The sequence below is a fragment of the Pogona vitticeps genome, chromosome 1 (assembly GCF_051106095.1).
Source record: "Pogona vitticeps strain Pit_001003342236 chromosome 1, PviZW2.1, whole genome shotgun sequence".
NCBI lineage: Eukaryota > Metazoa > Chordata > Lepidosauria > Squamata > Agamidae > Pogona > Pogona vitticeps.
The window spans coordinates 6,181,755-6,197,902 of record NC_135783.1 but is presented as its reverse complement, the minus strand read 5'-3'; the positions used below and the strand labels follow the sequence as shown (position 1 = coordinate 6,197,902).

Here is a 16,148-nt window from a genome sequence, read left to right as displayed (position 1 = left end):
ATAATGTAGTCAATAATTTAATCAACTACAGTTTTATCTCCTGCTGGGCAATTTAATAGATGGAGGTGAAAGGTAAATGAATGTTTATTTTAAATGATCCGGTACATGTATTGCGACATAGAATTAGAAAGAAAATAAAGATTGCTTTTCCTGTGATTGAAGGGTGCTGTTTTTGTTTTTCTTATTGAGTTGTAAATTGCTTTATGTTATCTCCCCTTACTGTAAAAAGCTTATAATGAGGTGTTGGTAATATGCAAATATATTTCAACAAAGTAAATTAATTAAGTAATTGGTCTAAGAGGCAGGTTCGTAACCCCTTCCTGGCTGTTGAGAAGCAGACTTTTCTGATGTGTTTTTTTAAACTGATCTTAATTCCACTGCTCTTTCGGTGTGACTAATTGTTTCATTCTGCTTTAATACGGCTACTTAACTGTATCTTTAGTTATACCTGTTTTGGCAATCATGCTATGACTCACCTTGGATTCTGGTGTTAGCAGAAGGGCAGGAGTCCAATCAAAAAATAAAATAAAGCTTTATATTCTGGGTTTCTTCCTTCAAAACAACACAAAATCTAGTTCCCTCTATGCTCCATCCTGCTTCTCAAGCCCAGCCTTGAGAATATTCGGATCATTTGCTGACATATAATTTTCGGAAACAACCAAAAAGTTCTTGGTTAACTTCCATGACACAAGTTTAAAGAGAAGCAGCTATTTTAAGCCTTTCTCAGCATGGTGCAAAAAAATTTTCCTCCTTAATTTTGCGGAGAAAATATATATATATATAAGACCTGGATACCTCACCAAATTAGTTTTCTGTACATGAACGGCAGTCCTTTCGAAATGCGAAGATCCACAAACACTGCCAAGAGGCCGTAACTCTTTGAAAATAAACCAGGGTTAAGGTGTAAGGCGTGCACAACCCATAACCCATACTTTTTCCATTGAAAAAGCAAACCAAAGCTTGAAACCCCATTTCCCCCCGCTCCCCCTTCGAACCTCTGTTAAAGAGGTCCTTTTCCAACTGACACCCCTAACCCCTCCTGCCTGGAAAGAGGGTCTCCTGGGGAGTTTTATTTAAATTGATCTAATTATGGAACAAAGGGGGGGTGCAAAGGAACTTTAGCTGCCCCCAGCCCTTATTCTACTTCCCAGCTTGCAAAAACAAACAGAGACCTGTTAACTTTGCAAAGGCTCCTCTCGTTGGCAGGCCCTTGCTTCCAACAGGAGTTTACATCCGTCACAGGGAAGGACAAAGTGGCCCCCGCCAGTGGCTGAATCCAGGCCAACCCCAGAAAGAAACCACTGCCTAAAAACTTTAAGAATCCCAACGTGAACCTCGTCAGAACTCAAGCCGAACTGACTATCTATCTATCTATCTATCTATCTATCTATCTATCTATCTATCTATCTATCTATCTATCTATCTATCTATCTATCTATCTATCTATCTATCTATCTATCTATCTATCCATCCATCCATCCATCCATCCATCCATCCATCCATCCATCCATCCATCCATCCATCCATCCATCCATCCATCCATCCATCCATCCATCCATCCATCCATCCATCTATCTATCTATCTATCTATCTATCTATCTATCTATCTATCTATCTATCTATCTATCTATCTATCTATCTATCTATCTATCTATCTATCTATCTATCTATCTATCTATCTAAAATATTTTTACCCCACCATCTCCTTAAGAAGGACCCAAGGCTTACATCTTTAAAAGACCATATTTGAAGCTAAAAACAGATACTAAAAGGGATCAAACAAGTACAGTAAATAAAATCAACACCAAAACCATATTCAAAGCAGTAACACACAACCATCCATTTAAAAAACCCTTTTTCAGGCTGCCCGTCGCTAAGATAAAGCCTGCCTGAAGAGAAAGGTCTTTGGGCCTGCTTGTGGAAGGACAGCAAAGACGGGGCCAGGCTGGCCTCCAGTGGGAGGGAGTTCCACAGTCTCTGGGAGCACCTACAGGGGAGGCCCTCTCCGGTATCCCCATCAGATGCATCTGTGAAGGTGGTGGGACTGGCAAAAAAAGGCCTCTCCTGATTATCTTAACACCCCAGCTGGCTGATAAAGAGAAACAGGTTCCTTGAAATAACTATTTTAACTCATGCCCTCTGCTCCTCTCACCTGCCTCATCCCACTGTCTTTCCTTCCCCGCAGGGTTGTTATGATGAGGATAACCTCCCGGGAGGAGAAATGAGAGAAATGTAAACAAAATGCAGAATCCTGAGCCTGCTTACTTATAAGTGAGGCCTGCTCTTTTTTCGGTGGAACGTGATACCCAGAGAAATATACTTTTGCAGCCTACGTTTTTGTTCTTGTTGTTCAGTCGTTAAGTCGTGTCCGACTCTTCGTGCCCCCATGGACCAGAGCACGCCAGGCCCTCCTGTCTTCCACGGCCTTCCAGAGTATGGTCAGATTCCTGTTGGTCGCTTCGATGATCCTGTCCAACCATCTCGTCCATCACCAGATGGTTGGGCAGCCTAAGTACACTTTCCTTTTCTTGCCTTTTATGCATGAAACCGGCCAGATGCCCAATGAAATCATGCCGCTTGGATTCCAAACCCCAGCATCCTTCTCCAGCCGACCAGGGGATTGCCACAGTTCTTCTCGTCTAGAGAAGGAGGTTTTCTAAGTTGTACAAATCAGCAAACATGGCTGCTGTCATCCCCACTGGTTAAATCTGTGGCCTAGGTCAGTGGTCTCCAACCTTGGGCCTCCAGATGTTCTTGGACTTCAGCTCCCAGAAATCCTGGCCAGCAGAGGTGGTGGTGAAGGCTTCTGGGAGTTGTAGTCCAAGAACATCTGGAGGCCCAAGGTTGGGGACCACTGGTCTAGGTATCCAGCTGCAGAACCAGAGGCTGGAGGTTCCATTCCCCATCGGGCATCTCAGGAGAGCCAGCCTGGGTAGCCTTGGGCAAGCTGCGCAGTCCCCGAAAAAGGGAATGGGAAATCACTTCTGAGTATTTGGGTACTTTTAAGGAGGGATAACAATATTTTAAATAAATAAAGAACGAAATATGTTCTCCCTGATTTTGTAACGGGTCAATAAAAGTATCAACTGACTTTTGCATTTCTACTATATACAGTAATCCTTTTCCTAAATCTTTCTCTACCTGGAAAACCCTGGAAAATCAGAATGGACTTGACGGCGTGCAATTCTTACGATTGCTGTGCTGGCAAACATGAAATAAATTCTGCGTTCGTATGGGAGCTGAAGTCCAAAAAGCATCCATCGGCACCCCTCTAGTCTGTACCCTGGTAAGGGCAAGAATGAGGTTGTAAAGCCAATCTCCTGCGGGATTTTTATTTTTCTTTACAAGGATATCCCACAAATCTGTGTAAGGGTCTCAAACGTGGAAAAGGTCTGCCAAGCAGAAAGCAGAATTGAAGGGGAAAAGTCTTCCCCCCCCCCCCGGTTTGAATGACACGAAAATGGTACAAGCAAGAAACATGTTGCAGATATATCATCTGCAATCTCATCATCCTCATGGCTTGCATATGTCCTTGCAGCTAATCATCCTCATGGCTTGCATATGTCCTTGCTCCTAATCATCCTCATGGCTTGCACTCCAGGGCTGCAGTCAACCACGGTCGTGAACCAGAGGCCCCCTCTCCCCCCCCCCGGCCGGGGAACCAAACCCGATCCATTGACCAAACCTCCCTTCGCCTTGAGCAGAAACCAGACTGAAACCACTTGAAATTCCTCAGGGTCTCCACCCCATCTTGGTCACCTCCACTCTTGTCTGATTTTGGAAGCTCAGCAGGGTCAGGTCCGTTTCACACTCGGATGGGAGACTCCCCGGAAATGACTCGGGTTATTTAAGAAAGAAAGAAAGAAAGAAAGAAAGAAAGAACTACAGCCCAATCCTGCCTAAAATTTAGCAGAACTGTTGTTAGCCAGAGTCCGCAAAACCTCTGGTCTTGGCGGACCTTGGCTTGGGAGTGATCTGATCTCTCTGGCACACCTACACACGCCCTGAATGAATGTGCAAATATGAGGGTCAACTTATCAAGCATTTCTGCGCACGCCCACATCACAGAATAACCAACTTTGTCCACGCAGAGGGGTGTCTGCCAGATGGGCTACACCAGTGGTCCCCAACCTTGGGCCTCCAGATGTTCTTGGACTGCAACTCCCAGAAGCCTTCACCACCACCTCTGCTGGCCAGGATTTCTGGGAATTAAAGTCCAAGAACATCTGAAGGCCCAAGGTTGGGGACCACTGGGCTACTCACAGGGTCATTTCTGTGTCTTTGTTATGTAAGAATGTAGCTCCTTATTTCTCAAGAGCAGAGCCCGAGAAAGGATTTCACACACCCCAAGGGAACTACAAGTCCCAGAATCCCCAACCAGAATAGCCACTGCCCACGTGGGATCAAGATTTTCCGTGACCGGTCGTTTCCAAGCTCCGCTTCTTTCTGATGAGCACCCAAGCCTTCAGCCAGCGCCCTACCGTCCCTCAACACTGCCTTTCCACACTGCCTCGGGTCATGTGCAAAGTGCCCCTCAGTTATGTCCACAGCAAAGTTAGTTTCTCCTCTACCCAAAGAACAGACACAATCCCATGATTCTGTGAAGCATTTTAAAGTACCACATAAAAAGTACAAAAGGCGATTTATTCCTTTTGTGGTTCAATAAATTAAAGGCGAACTCCTCTAATTTTATATATGCCTCCTTAATACAGGCTGGGTCCCCTTCCTGCTTCTGCAGTTCTTAGACAATTATTAAGTTTGGATTTCTTGAACAATCTGAACATGTATGACATGCTAACCAAATCTTTGGTGCAAAGACCATGATTTTTAAAAAAAAAAATTAAAATTTTAAAATATATATTTTTAAATTTTTTTAATTAATTTTATTTTCCAGGATCTGATCTCAGAGCCAGTATAACGACAGGATTCCCAGCTCTGATTTGGAGATGGGCTGTAGAAACACGGATTGTTCGAGGGAACTATTTTTTTTTTAATTTAAGATTAGAAAAAGAAAAGGAAAACAGTCGGAGATTAAAAATGTCCAGCTTCAAAGTACATCAGTAACTTCCGCTGAGCATAGCGCCTTAAACAATGATTCCATTTTCCTATCTGAATCCCAAACTTTACAGAAAAGTTTGTTTCCAACCGACTCCGTAGGAAACGCATGACTTGAGGTCCTGGTTGTGTATTTCATGCAGGGTTCGATGGAAATGAATCCCGTACCTTGAACAGCATGTGGATCACCGGGCCTACATGGAAGTAAGCCATGGTGTTCAAGAAGGCTCACTCACAGGTTTACGTGAACAGGAACGCAACCTGTGAAACGTTGCAGCGGTCTTACAAAATCAAGCTAAGACAGAAGCAACTCCTACTCAAGATTTTAACATTAAAGTACCTTTGGAGTGATTCCTTTCTCAATGCAACTGAGCATTCTCCTGCACTGATGGCAGCCCCCCCCCCAAAATTTTCGGGTAAAGTCCCCCCAACCTCGTTCACGTCCATGAGCCTGAACTCGAACTCAGCGTCAATCACATTTCCAAATCCATCACAATATAGAGAGTCCATAAACTTGTTTAGACAGACAGAGAGAGACTGACGAACAGATACACGTGTACATATGTCTACAGACACATCTAAGCTACATATGCCAGCGCATGCACACTTTTATATATTTCTCTGCATAACCCTGTTTATTTTCCTGGGTCCACAGTCAATACTCTGAACTCCCAAACCTGAGAATAACCCATTATTTTACTGTAAAATAGCAGGCTTTTTGTGTTATTAATTTTTGAATTAACTCATGCTCCAGGGAGGAAATAAAGCACACATCTCTATGTTCTCTCTCTCTTTTTTCTTTTTTGAAAGGGTCTTTTGAAAGGGCATGCAACCAATACATTTCTGGAAGCATAATTGCTTAATTAATTCATTAAGAGACTGCCTATAGTGCCTCCATGCAAACAGAATTGATTGCAATTCACCGGTTTTATTTTGGGGGGGAAAAAGGGATCTCCTGAATGCAGAGAAAAGTAACAGAGTTTTCTAGCATATTAAAAATTCACAATAGATAGACATTTAAACAAATAGAGAGAGGAAGGGAACATAAGAACTTGGGAACATTTTTTTTAGACGGTGGCAAATTCCAGAAGTTGTAGTCCCAAAAAAGTTCTAACCGACTTCTAGAAGAGCCTGAAACACACAGAAAAGAAAAATCACTTACCGAGGTTGTTGTGTCTGGCAACTCCTGGAGTTCCACGGTTTTGAAGGTTGTGGAGAACGGGGCTGTCGAAAGGAGATGAAGTCCAGGTGGTCCCCAGTTCTGGGCTCACATAGGTGGCCGGATAGGGGCTGGAGTAGGACCCCCCGAAATTCCGGGCATACTGTTCTCGGTTGTTGGCCGAAATGCTGAGCGAGCTGCTGTAAGCGGCCACCTCCCTGGAGGTGGTGGCCGGGATGGGAGAACTGGTGGCGAAGGAGAACCTGGGGGACACCGAGGGGTGAGAAGACCCCGGGTTGTACGTCACGCTCTCGGCCCCCGGTTGAGTCCAGATGGAGTGACTGGAGACTGGGCTGCCTTGCTGGGTCGAACCGCTCCCCTGGAGATAAGGCAAGCTAGGGATCATGGTGGTCACCCGGGTGGTGGGGATGTAGACCGGAGAGGCGGTGGCTGCACTGTGCATGAAACCTCCAGCCCCTTCGTAGGCTGGGGGGCCATGGTTGGCTGCCATGGCTAAGCTCTGGTACATCTCGGAAGCCACAGGCTGGGCCCTGGACCGTAGCCCAACCGAGGTCGGGAGCTCCCTCTTTGCTACAAATCTGAAGTCCCAAATCTGGAAGGCAAGTTCAGGAGGCCCTTCGTCCAACGGAGGAGGACCAGGAGAGACCGCGCCGTTCCCAAATCAGGTCCGGTCAGAGGATGGTTCGTTTTCCAGCACCGTCCAGTTAGCTCCAAGCAGAGGGGGCCGTTGTGTGTCAGACCTTTGACTTCTTTCTCCCCAGCTGCAAAGGTCTGGAGATGTTCTTCAGCCTTGCCTTCCCCTGGGGCTGGTGAGATCAGCTCGGACCTAGGAAAGCAGTTAGAATCCAGTGAGGTCGGGGCTAAGAGGAAGACGGAAGAAGGTCATCCCAGGAGAGAAAGAAAGATCTCCTGGGAGCGCAGATAAGGTTAGGAAAGGTCCTGGGAGGGGGGTGGAGAAGATCCCAAGGTGCCAGACAGCTGTCCCTGACGGCCCACCCACCTCAGCCAAACCTTTGCCCCCAGGTACAAGCGGCCCCCTTTTTGTGTTGCTAATTAAACCGCAGGGGGTTGTTTGATCTTAAATCACATCATCCCAGGAGAAAGAGAGGTGGCGTCTGCAGTCGGGGTAGGGGAGAGAAATTCAATTAAAAAAGCCAAGTGGAGGGGGGGGGAGAAGAAAATAAGGTGAGGCTGTGGGGCCAAGCAGGCGGCCACTCTCGTCCTTGTCCGCACCTGATTGCAGATGATTCATGCAGGGCTTGGCAGTTCCAGCTGGACAATAAGAAGTGGGGCGGGGTGGGGGGGGAGGAAAGGTGGGGCAGGGTCTCCTCCAAAGCACCCTCTGATGCAAGCCGCCTGGGGTCCTTCCTCAGGAGAAAGGCGGGGCAGGACACATTTTGAATAAAATCAAACAAGATCAAGATCCATCTAATAGAAGGAGCACTCAGCACGACTCATCTTGTGACCTATGGAGGACAGACTTCTGCCCGGAGCTGAGTTTCAGGCGACTACAACCCCCAGAATCCCCCCCCCCAACCCGCAGGGCCACAAGCATCACATTACTCCTGAACGCCTGGTTCCTCCTGACAGCTGTGCCCACACAGAAAGCCAGGGGTGCAGAACACAGAGGGAGCCATGCTGGAAAGCCACCGACTCATAAAAGACGTGCGCTGTGCGCGTTCATGCACAATTTGCACACTTGTCTACAAGCCTACCCATTACGCTCTTAAAATGCCAGGCAGGAGCTGTTGAAGGCCACAAGAACGCTCCGTTGCAAAAAACACACACACAACAACAACGAAAATCCAGCAAGCCCAGAAACTTAATCTTAGATGCATGATATATTTGCACTTTTCGCAACATGAGAAGGACAGCCTGCGCACATGGTTTTCTTAAAGACTCTGCAATGGAGGGCTGTGGGCCACGGCTGGAATTGTACCACGCAAAATATGGGAAAGAAAGACCTAGGATAGAGCTATTAGGATAGAGATTCAGCCCCCACACCTAAGAACCCAAATATAGATTCCTCACCCCTTCCCTTAACTGCAGAAATCCTAACTCAGGAAGGCTGTGCCACTTTGCATCCCCCAAAAATATGAAAAATGAATATATATTTTTTTAAAAATTCTTGCTTATAGAAAAGCAGAATGTCAGGACAGGAGTGCGAGACAATGGCAGATCTTTTTCTTAGAGTGGTAGCTGTCTTTAGAAGGGGTGTCAAACTCCTATTTTCTACTGGGCTTGGTTCAAATACTTTAGTTTGTTATCACGCTTTTAATGGTTTTTATGGATTTCCCCATTTCGTGCAGCTTCTCGCGGCATTTTTAGCCACTCGATGTGCTGTTGTTAGTGAAAAGGTAAAATAAAAAAATAAATAAATCAGTCCATCAAAGATCTTTCTGCACCCGGGGAATATGTCTGCATGGACGGGAACTGAGGTTTGGAGGGTCCCCATTTCCAGCCAAAAATGATACAATTCAGACACAAGAGGCATGCCAAAAATCATGCAGCGCAGGACAGTCTCCCACAGGGGATCAACCAGATTCATCAGCCCATACTTCAAAAGGTGCACAGCCAAAAATGTACAGTTTTGTGTGGTGTTCATTACATGCCATATTTGGCGATATTTACTGCCGCCTGGGCATACATGACCACGTGGCTACCCATAGAGTCAGGGATTCTAGGATTCTGTACTAACACAATGCACACGTCCATAAAACACCCTGAACACACACACTTTTGGCGTGCCAAAACCAAGGGCTGAAATGCAGAGCTGGGGAACAGGTAACACACAATACTGCTCTTATAAATATTGATACAATATCTGTTTAATTATTTTTTAACATTATTATAATGTATTATTCTAGCTTTCAACTTTGTTTTAATTTATGCCGTAAGCTGCCTCGGATCTTTCAAGACTGTGGCTTCCCACCTTTTTCGAGTCGCCGGGCCCCCTTTCATAAGCTCCAAGTAACCTGCGACCGCCCGCCTCTCGGTGGAACAAACAGCATTTTTAATGGGGCAAAATCATCCCTCCTTGGAAACAAAAGGGCCTGTTCCACAAACACAGTAACTTTAATATCCCGTTCCAAAAGGTCAAGGGAGAAATGATTTAAAAGGGGCTATGACACATATACTGTATATATGGTGAGCAGCAACACTCCCCCCCCAAGAACACACTTTGACCCTTCCCTTGGTGGGGTCACACAGCCCCCCCAAGTTGAGAAACACTGCTTTAGAGGAAGGGTGGCATATAAATAAATAAATAAATAAATAAATAAATAAATAAATAAATAAATAAATAAATAAATAAATAAATAAATAAATAAATAAATAAATAAATAAATAAATAAATAAATAAGGATAGATAAATAAGGGTAGGTAGGTAGGTAGGTAGGTAGGTAGGTAGGTAGGTAGGTAGGTAGGTAGGTAGGTAGGTAGGTAGATGATAGATAGATAGATAGATAGATAGATAGATAGATAGATAGATAGATAGATAGATAGATAGATAGATAGATAGATAGATAGATAGATAGATAGTGCTTGTTGTTTAAACTTTTATGTATGGAGTGCCATGTGGCTGTCTGGCTAGGACTTAGAAGTCCTGCTTGCCACTCCAAGGTCCTGAGAAACTGTTTTGAGTAACTGGCCCTTTACCCCCCCCCCCACACACACACACACAAACAAAAAAAACGACATCCTCAGGTCTTTACTGCTTGGACAAAAAAGAAACCCAAAGATACTCAAATCCTTGATCAAATGTCACAAAGTAGCCCTCAAAGAGAGAAAGCTGCTGTGATTATGTTTTCATACCATTCTGATTGTGTGAGGGACTCTGTGGTGTGTGTGTGTGTGTGTGTGTGTGTGTGTGTGTGTGTGTGTGTGTGTGTGTGTGTGTGTGTGTGTGTGCACGCGCGCGCACTGCAAATGCTCAGATGCACGGATTTCCCCGGGGGCTCTTGGCTCTCCCCCCCCCCCAAACACACACACATATGTGCCCGGTGTGATGCAAAACCCTTTGGTATTCTGAAGAACTTTGCACTTCTTTCTAGCAATAGAGTCTCTCTCTCTCTCTCTCTCTCTCTCTCTCTCTCTCTCTCTGCCTACACAAATGAATGGGGAGGTTGCCTTTTGAGAGGTCGGGACAGAAGGTTAAAGTTTGCTCTGCTGTGTTCACCACCGTGACTAGGCTGGGTTGCAAGCTGGAGAAGACTCTGGGGCGGACGTGATCCCCGCACTGGGGGGAATGGTCATATCTGCAGCTTTAATTATTATTATTTATTTTTTTACAAAAATTGTGTTAGTAAAATTATGGGAGGAAGGCTTAAAAAGAAAAACCCGCAGTGCTGGGGAGGTTTTTCCAGATCAGCTGAAATCCTGCAGGCTTTCCCATCCAGAGAAACATCTGGATCATACAAGGGTTGACTCTTACACCTTATTCTCCGAAGCCAGGAGACGAACCATCTCTGCCCACCTCGGCAGAGCGCCGCCGGACACTTTCTCCAAGCTGATTTTCCAGGACGGAAAAATGGAGGGAGCCCTTCGGAATGGCGTTTCTCATCATCAAACCCGAGGACGGCCTGCAGGATTGGGAAAAGTCCCCCTTCCCAAAATAAGCCCCAGGCTTCTGATAATGTCTGTAAAGGGGAAGGCTGGGGATGGGGTGCCATCAAATCTGCATAAAAGGATTAGAGGCTGAAAGGATCGCCCGGAGAAGAGTGGTTTTCGGAGGCAGAGGTTGAAAGGAACCGGCCTTTGCCAAACGGAGGGCATCGCCAGGGCTCGGTTGGGCGCGTCGGTTCCATCATCCGCCTTTCCAAGCCAGGCGGACTACTAGGGCGCAGGAGGGATCCTGAAGTCTGCTGCGCGCTGCTCGGAGGAGCCTTGCGCCGGGAGCCCCCTTTTTCTTGAATGGATCCGATGAAACCACACGCGTGCGCGCGTACACACAGCCCAGTCCCTCTCGTGCGTTTTTCTCGGCTCCAGCCCTTAGGATCGGGCGCACGGGAACACACACACACCTTTATTAGACCACTAAAACAATGACAACCATCAAACAAGCGCCGCGATCCACTTCACCGGGCGCGCCTCGTGGACGAGGCAGAAAAAAACGGCAAAGGGCCAAAATTCACGGCAGAATTTTCCCAAAATTCACGACAGAATTTTCCCAAAATTCATGGCAGAATTTTTCACTCTTGCTTTCTTCAGGCCGGTCCCCTAAAGCGGTCTTTTCGGGGCTGGCTTTTATTCCACAAAGTGGATTTCACTCACTCCACGGAAGCTGGCATGGATTGCTCGATTTTTTTAAAAAAAAATTTATTATATATATTTTAGTGGTCTAATGATTAAAAGGATCCTCTTCTCCTGCATTTGGTATTGTGTAAGGAAGGACCCCTTGCGTTTTTTCATGAAGCGTGTCATGTGGATGGAAAGAAGACGGGTTTTCTGACCTTACATGGGGGGTGCATGTGCGTGTCTATCTATATACATAATTCATATACATATAAAAAATTAAAAATATATTTTTAAAAATCAAAGTATGTATCTTTACAGCTATCTGTCTACACGATACACTAAATAGATACAATGACCACACACTCACGTATGCATGTATGCCTACCTGTATATATTGATATGCATATACACATTGCATATACACAAGAGAGAGAGATTAAGAGATATGTGTGTATGTGTGTGTATTCATGTATGCACACACACACCTATAATGCACACGCACTCCTCACACACATACACAAACAAGGCACACAGAGGGAGACCGACAGAACGCTTCGCCTGTTTTTCCAGCCCCCACCCGCCCGTGAAGGTCTGCGGCTTGCCGGCTGATCCCAAGCAAGGCTGAGAGAGCCACAGGGACGCGTGGATTGGGATCCCCCGGATTACCCCGACTATCAACCGATTCTTAATAGACCGCCATCAGTCATCACCCCCACCAGCCGGCCACTCACTGCTCCTCCTGTTGCTCTTTCACATGCTGATTTCACACGGATCAAACATATTTTCTCACGCTTCTACCGACTTTAAAAAAAATAGGAAGGAATAAAAAAAACACCTTCTGTCTATAAACAGACAAGCTGCTTCTCAACAGACGAACGGATCTAAAGGGAGGCGCGAGTGAATTTAAAGCCGGCGCTGCAACTCTGCGCCCAGAGTTTATTATATTATTATATATATAGGGCAGTGATCACACCCCGCAACGATCCATCCTTCGAATAGGGCTGGAGATTTGCACGGCATAGGAATGCTTTTAAATTAATGCACGGTGCAAATTTATTTCCTAGGTAAAGTGCAGGGGGAAAATAGTATATATTTTTATATCATTGAAACCAATCGGACTTAAAAAGTGGTTAAGTTTTTGTTGACTAGTGCAATTCAGCAAACTCCGGGCCGATGTAATGAGAGTCCACATATATCAACGGGGGTATACACTCACATATAATCCGTGCATTATATCGCTGCATAACACACACATATGCGCGCACAGATTCAAAATTACATATTATGTATGTATTCATATATAAATAAATATATTATGCATAACATACATGCATACATCAGGAAATAGTTAATTAGTAATTACTACAAGAAACAGAATCAGAAATATATTACTTAATTACTAATTAAATGTTTGGTGGGAAAACTAGGATTGTTCCAAAACAAAGCTTTCCCATATTTCCGAACAGCAAAAACGCAATAAAAGTATCCCAAATAATTAGATTATCCCCGTTTTCTCTTTGGAAGACGCAGTGTTTTGCCCAATACGAAGTGGTCTGGTTATCATGTTTTCGAATTACACTTGAGGAGGCGGTAACAGGAAAAACCAAGCAGGGCTTTTCAATTTTCAGAGTCCGTTTTATGTTGAACTACTCTAGAGAAACAGAAGGAACGCTTCATCGTAGGGAATATATTGTATTATATAGATACAATTTGCCTCCCTCGTAGTTTAGCGGGGGGAAAGGATCGTAAGAAGACAGGAAAGAATTAAGACGAAACAAAACCACAGAGGGATAACAATACAGTAACGTCGTTTTCGAACAAAGAATTAAGAAGAACTAATAAGAAAAAAAAAATAACGTCGATTCAGAAAGAATATATATATATGTATATATATTTGTGAGTGTACGTAAGTCTGTATCTTTCTCTCTCTGTGTGTATACACACACACATCCCATATATTTTCCATATATATATCCCCATATACATACAGAGAGATACAGACTTACGTACACATACACACAAAAATATGTGCATATATGTATGTACACAATAAATATATGTATCTATTTATATTTCTGTACATACCTATATATTTCCCCTTCGTTTCTTTTTGCTCAAGATTCAAGAATATCGGCTACAAACGCTGGATTCGGAAAGAGCTCCGGAAAACGACCCCGAAGCCGGCCGTCCTAAAGAGGCCGGAGGTTCCTCTAGATGCCAAGCAAGCTAAAGAGCGCAACCTTCTTCCAAATTGCACACAATTCTTGTTGCTGGTTTTTATTCCTCTTAAGGCTCACATGAGCCAAGCCAGCCCCCCCCCCAAAAAAAAACAATCACCGTCCCAACCAAAAAGGAACTTTAGGGCGTCTTTAAAGAACAACGCATTTTATGCGGCAAGAACTTAGCCAAAACGACTCCAAAAGGAACGAAAACTTACCCCAAATAAAAATGGTTGAGAGACACCAGAAGGAGGTCACCCCCCCACACACACCCCCTCCCCATCGCTATCCCGATGAGGTTAAGCCGGTTGACGTTCCATCGGGGTCCCTGAAGCCAACGGCGTGGTCGCGGAGAGGGGACTAACGGAATTTAAAACGCGTTTTTCCCCCTCTGGCCAACCGTGAGGCATGGGGTCGAAACAGCGACTATGAAACTTTTTTTTAATAGAGCCCAAACGAATACTGACGGTAGGGGATTCCCAGCCAGAAACTATGGAGAACATGCTCTCTTTCCCCCTAAACTGAATTCTTTTCTTTCAAAACTGGGGGGGGGGGGGGTGTGGAGAAAGTTTCATGATTTTTAGAAAGTTCCTTATCCCTATGAGAAGGATCATTCTTGCTGCCTGTTTCCAGGCGATGACTCTTTCTTCTGGAGAAAGAAAGAAAGAAAGAAAGAAAGAAAGAAAGAAAGAAAGAAAGAAAGAAAGAAAGAAAGAAAGAAAGAAAGAAAGAAAGAAAGAAAGAAAGAAAGAAAGAAAGAAAGAAAGAAAGAAAGAAGGCAGGCAGGCAGGCAGGCAGGCAGGCAGGCAAACAAGCAAGATGATTCAAAAATAAGTAAGCGAGACAAGCACCAGGGTGAAAATTGAAAATTGCTGTTTTAGAAATCAAAGGGGGAGCGAGGAAAGTTCTGTTGCCTTGAGGAAAGAAAGTAAAAGTAAGTAAGAAAGGAAGAGTGCGCAATGACTAGAGGGGAAGAGACGGGGCCAGGATCCCCCAAGAGCCAGACTCTCTGCGCGCGCCTTTCCTGCGACGTCGGGGTGTCCTCGTCCGGGGAGACCCCCCCCCCCGGGCGCTTTACTCGCAGGCAAGGGGATCGGAAGGCATGGGCGCGCAGAGCCGAGACAGCGGCGCAACCCGGGTCGCGGGGGGTGAGTGGGTGGGTGGGTGGGGGGAGTGGAAGGCTCCGCGAGGATCGCGGGCAGGCCCGGCGCGCGCCTCACCGACCTGCGCTTGCCCTTCTTTGGTGGTGCGGATCCCTCGCGCCCTCCGCCTTCGCTCGGCCGTCTGAATGCCAACCGGGGCCGGCGACGAACGCCTGCTTGCCTGCCTGGGCGACTGGGACCGATCCCGGGACTCAGGATCGGGAGGAAGAGGAGGAAGAGGAGGAGGAGGAGGCGAGCCGGGCACACCTGGCCTGCCTCCCTCGCCTCTGCGGGCGGGATCGGGAGCCCTCCGGCGCTCGGGGCTTCAGAGCCTGGCCAAGAGCCCTCGGGGCGGGCGCGCGGCTCGCCCCCGGGCGCGCTCCTCCCCGGCCCGGCCCGGCCCTGCTCTCTTCTTCGCCGCCGCTTTCCCAGTTCTGGCCGCCCAGCCTCCGGCCCGGTGGTGACTGGTCTCCCCCCCCCCATCACGTGGAAGGAGGAAAGGGGGGGAGGGGAAAAAAGAGAGAGGGATCACTTGCACCATCAGCCGGCGCCGAGCTTCGTGCTTGACTGGGGGGGGGGGTCTAGCTCGGAGGAATGAGATGATATAATGTATATGAGAGAGAGAGAGAGAGAGGAGAATAAGATCACATGCATTATAGTTCTGTATGCATGTATGTATACAGTATATAGTACACGATTTCATTTCATTGATATATATACAGTATATATGAGATCATACATACGAGATCGTATGCATGTACCTGCAGATGCATACACAGTGCATATATATATATTCACCCACAAAGACATAAACAAGGAACGAAGAAACGTTCACCCACTATATATATGCATGTGTGTGTGTGTGACACTGACACACACACACACACGCATGCACGCACGCACGCATATATATAGTGGGTGGACGTTTCTTCCTTCCCTGTTTATGTCTTTGTGAGTCGTGTCGGGTTGTGGGCATTTATTTTAATTCTTGTTAGCAGCCCGGAGTCGTGTCTCAGCCCTAGTTGGGAGGACTGTCAATCAATCAATCAATCAATCAATCAATCAATCAATCAATCAATCAATCAATCAATCAATCAATCAATCAATCAATCAATCAATCAATCAATCAATCCTATGTATTGTTCAGGGTCACCAAGTTGCCTTCAATTCAGGGCCAGCTTGGTTGCCTTTTCCAAGCGTGAGGGAGGGGGCTGGCCTGGAGAGCCATGGTGTGTGTGTGTGGGGGTCTCCTTTCCCTTTCCAGGTTGAGGGCATACAACCCCCAGGGAAAGGAAGGGCTGTGTGTGATAGCCACAC

The 16,148-nt window shown here is 46.0% G+C and overlaps 1 protein-coding gene across 4 annotated transcripts in view; it reads right to left on the bottom strand.

Annotated features, from left to right (window-relative positions):
* The window catches only part of GATA4 (GATA binding protein 4), a 53,638-nt gene extending 38,341 nt beyond the window's left edge, over window positions 1-15,297 (bottom strand). For 2 of the 4 annotated variants that reach the window (XR_013539265.1, XM_072986757.2), the window contains exons 1-2: window positions 14,914-15,297; window positions 6,218-7,061 (exon numbers count right to left, since the gene is read on the bottom strand). Coding sequence is in view for 3 of the 4 variants with exons in the window: in XM_072986757.2 (XP_072842858.2) it covers window positions 6,218-6,743 (526 nt within the window). In the remaining variant the exon portion in view is untranslated. Of the gene's footprint in view, window positions 1-6,217; window positions 7,062-13,555; window positions 13,884-13,907; window positions 14,743-14,913 lie in introns of those variants that run through there. The other 2 variants (XM_078381872.1, XM_078381871.1) reach the window with 2 other exon arrangements.
* Window positions 15,298-16,148: the final 851 nt, after the last annotated feature.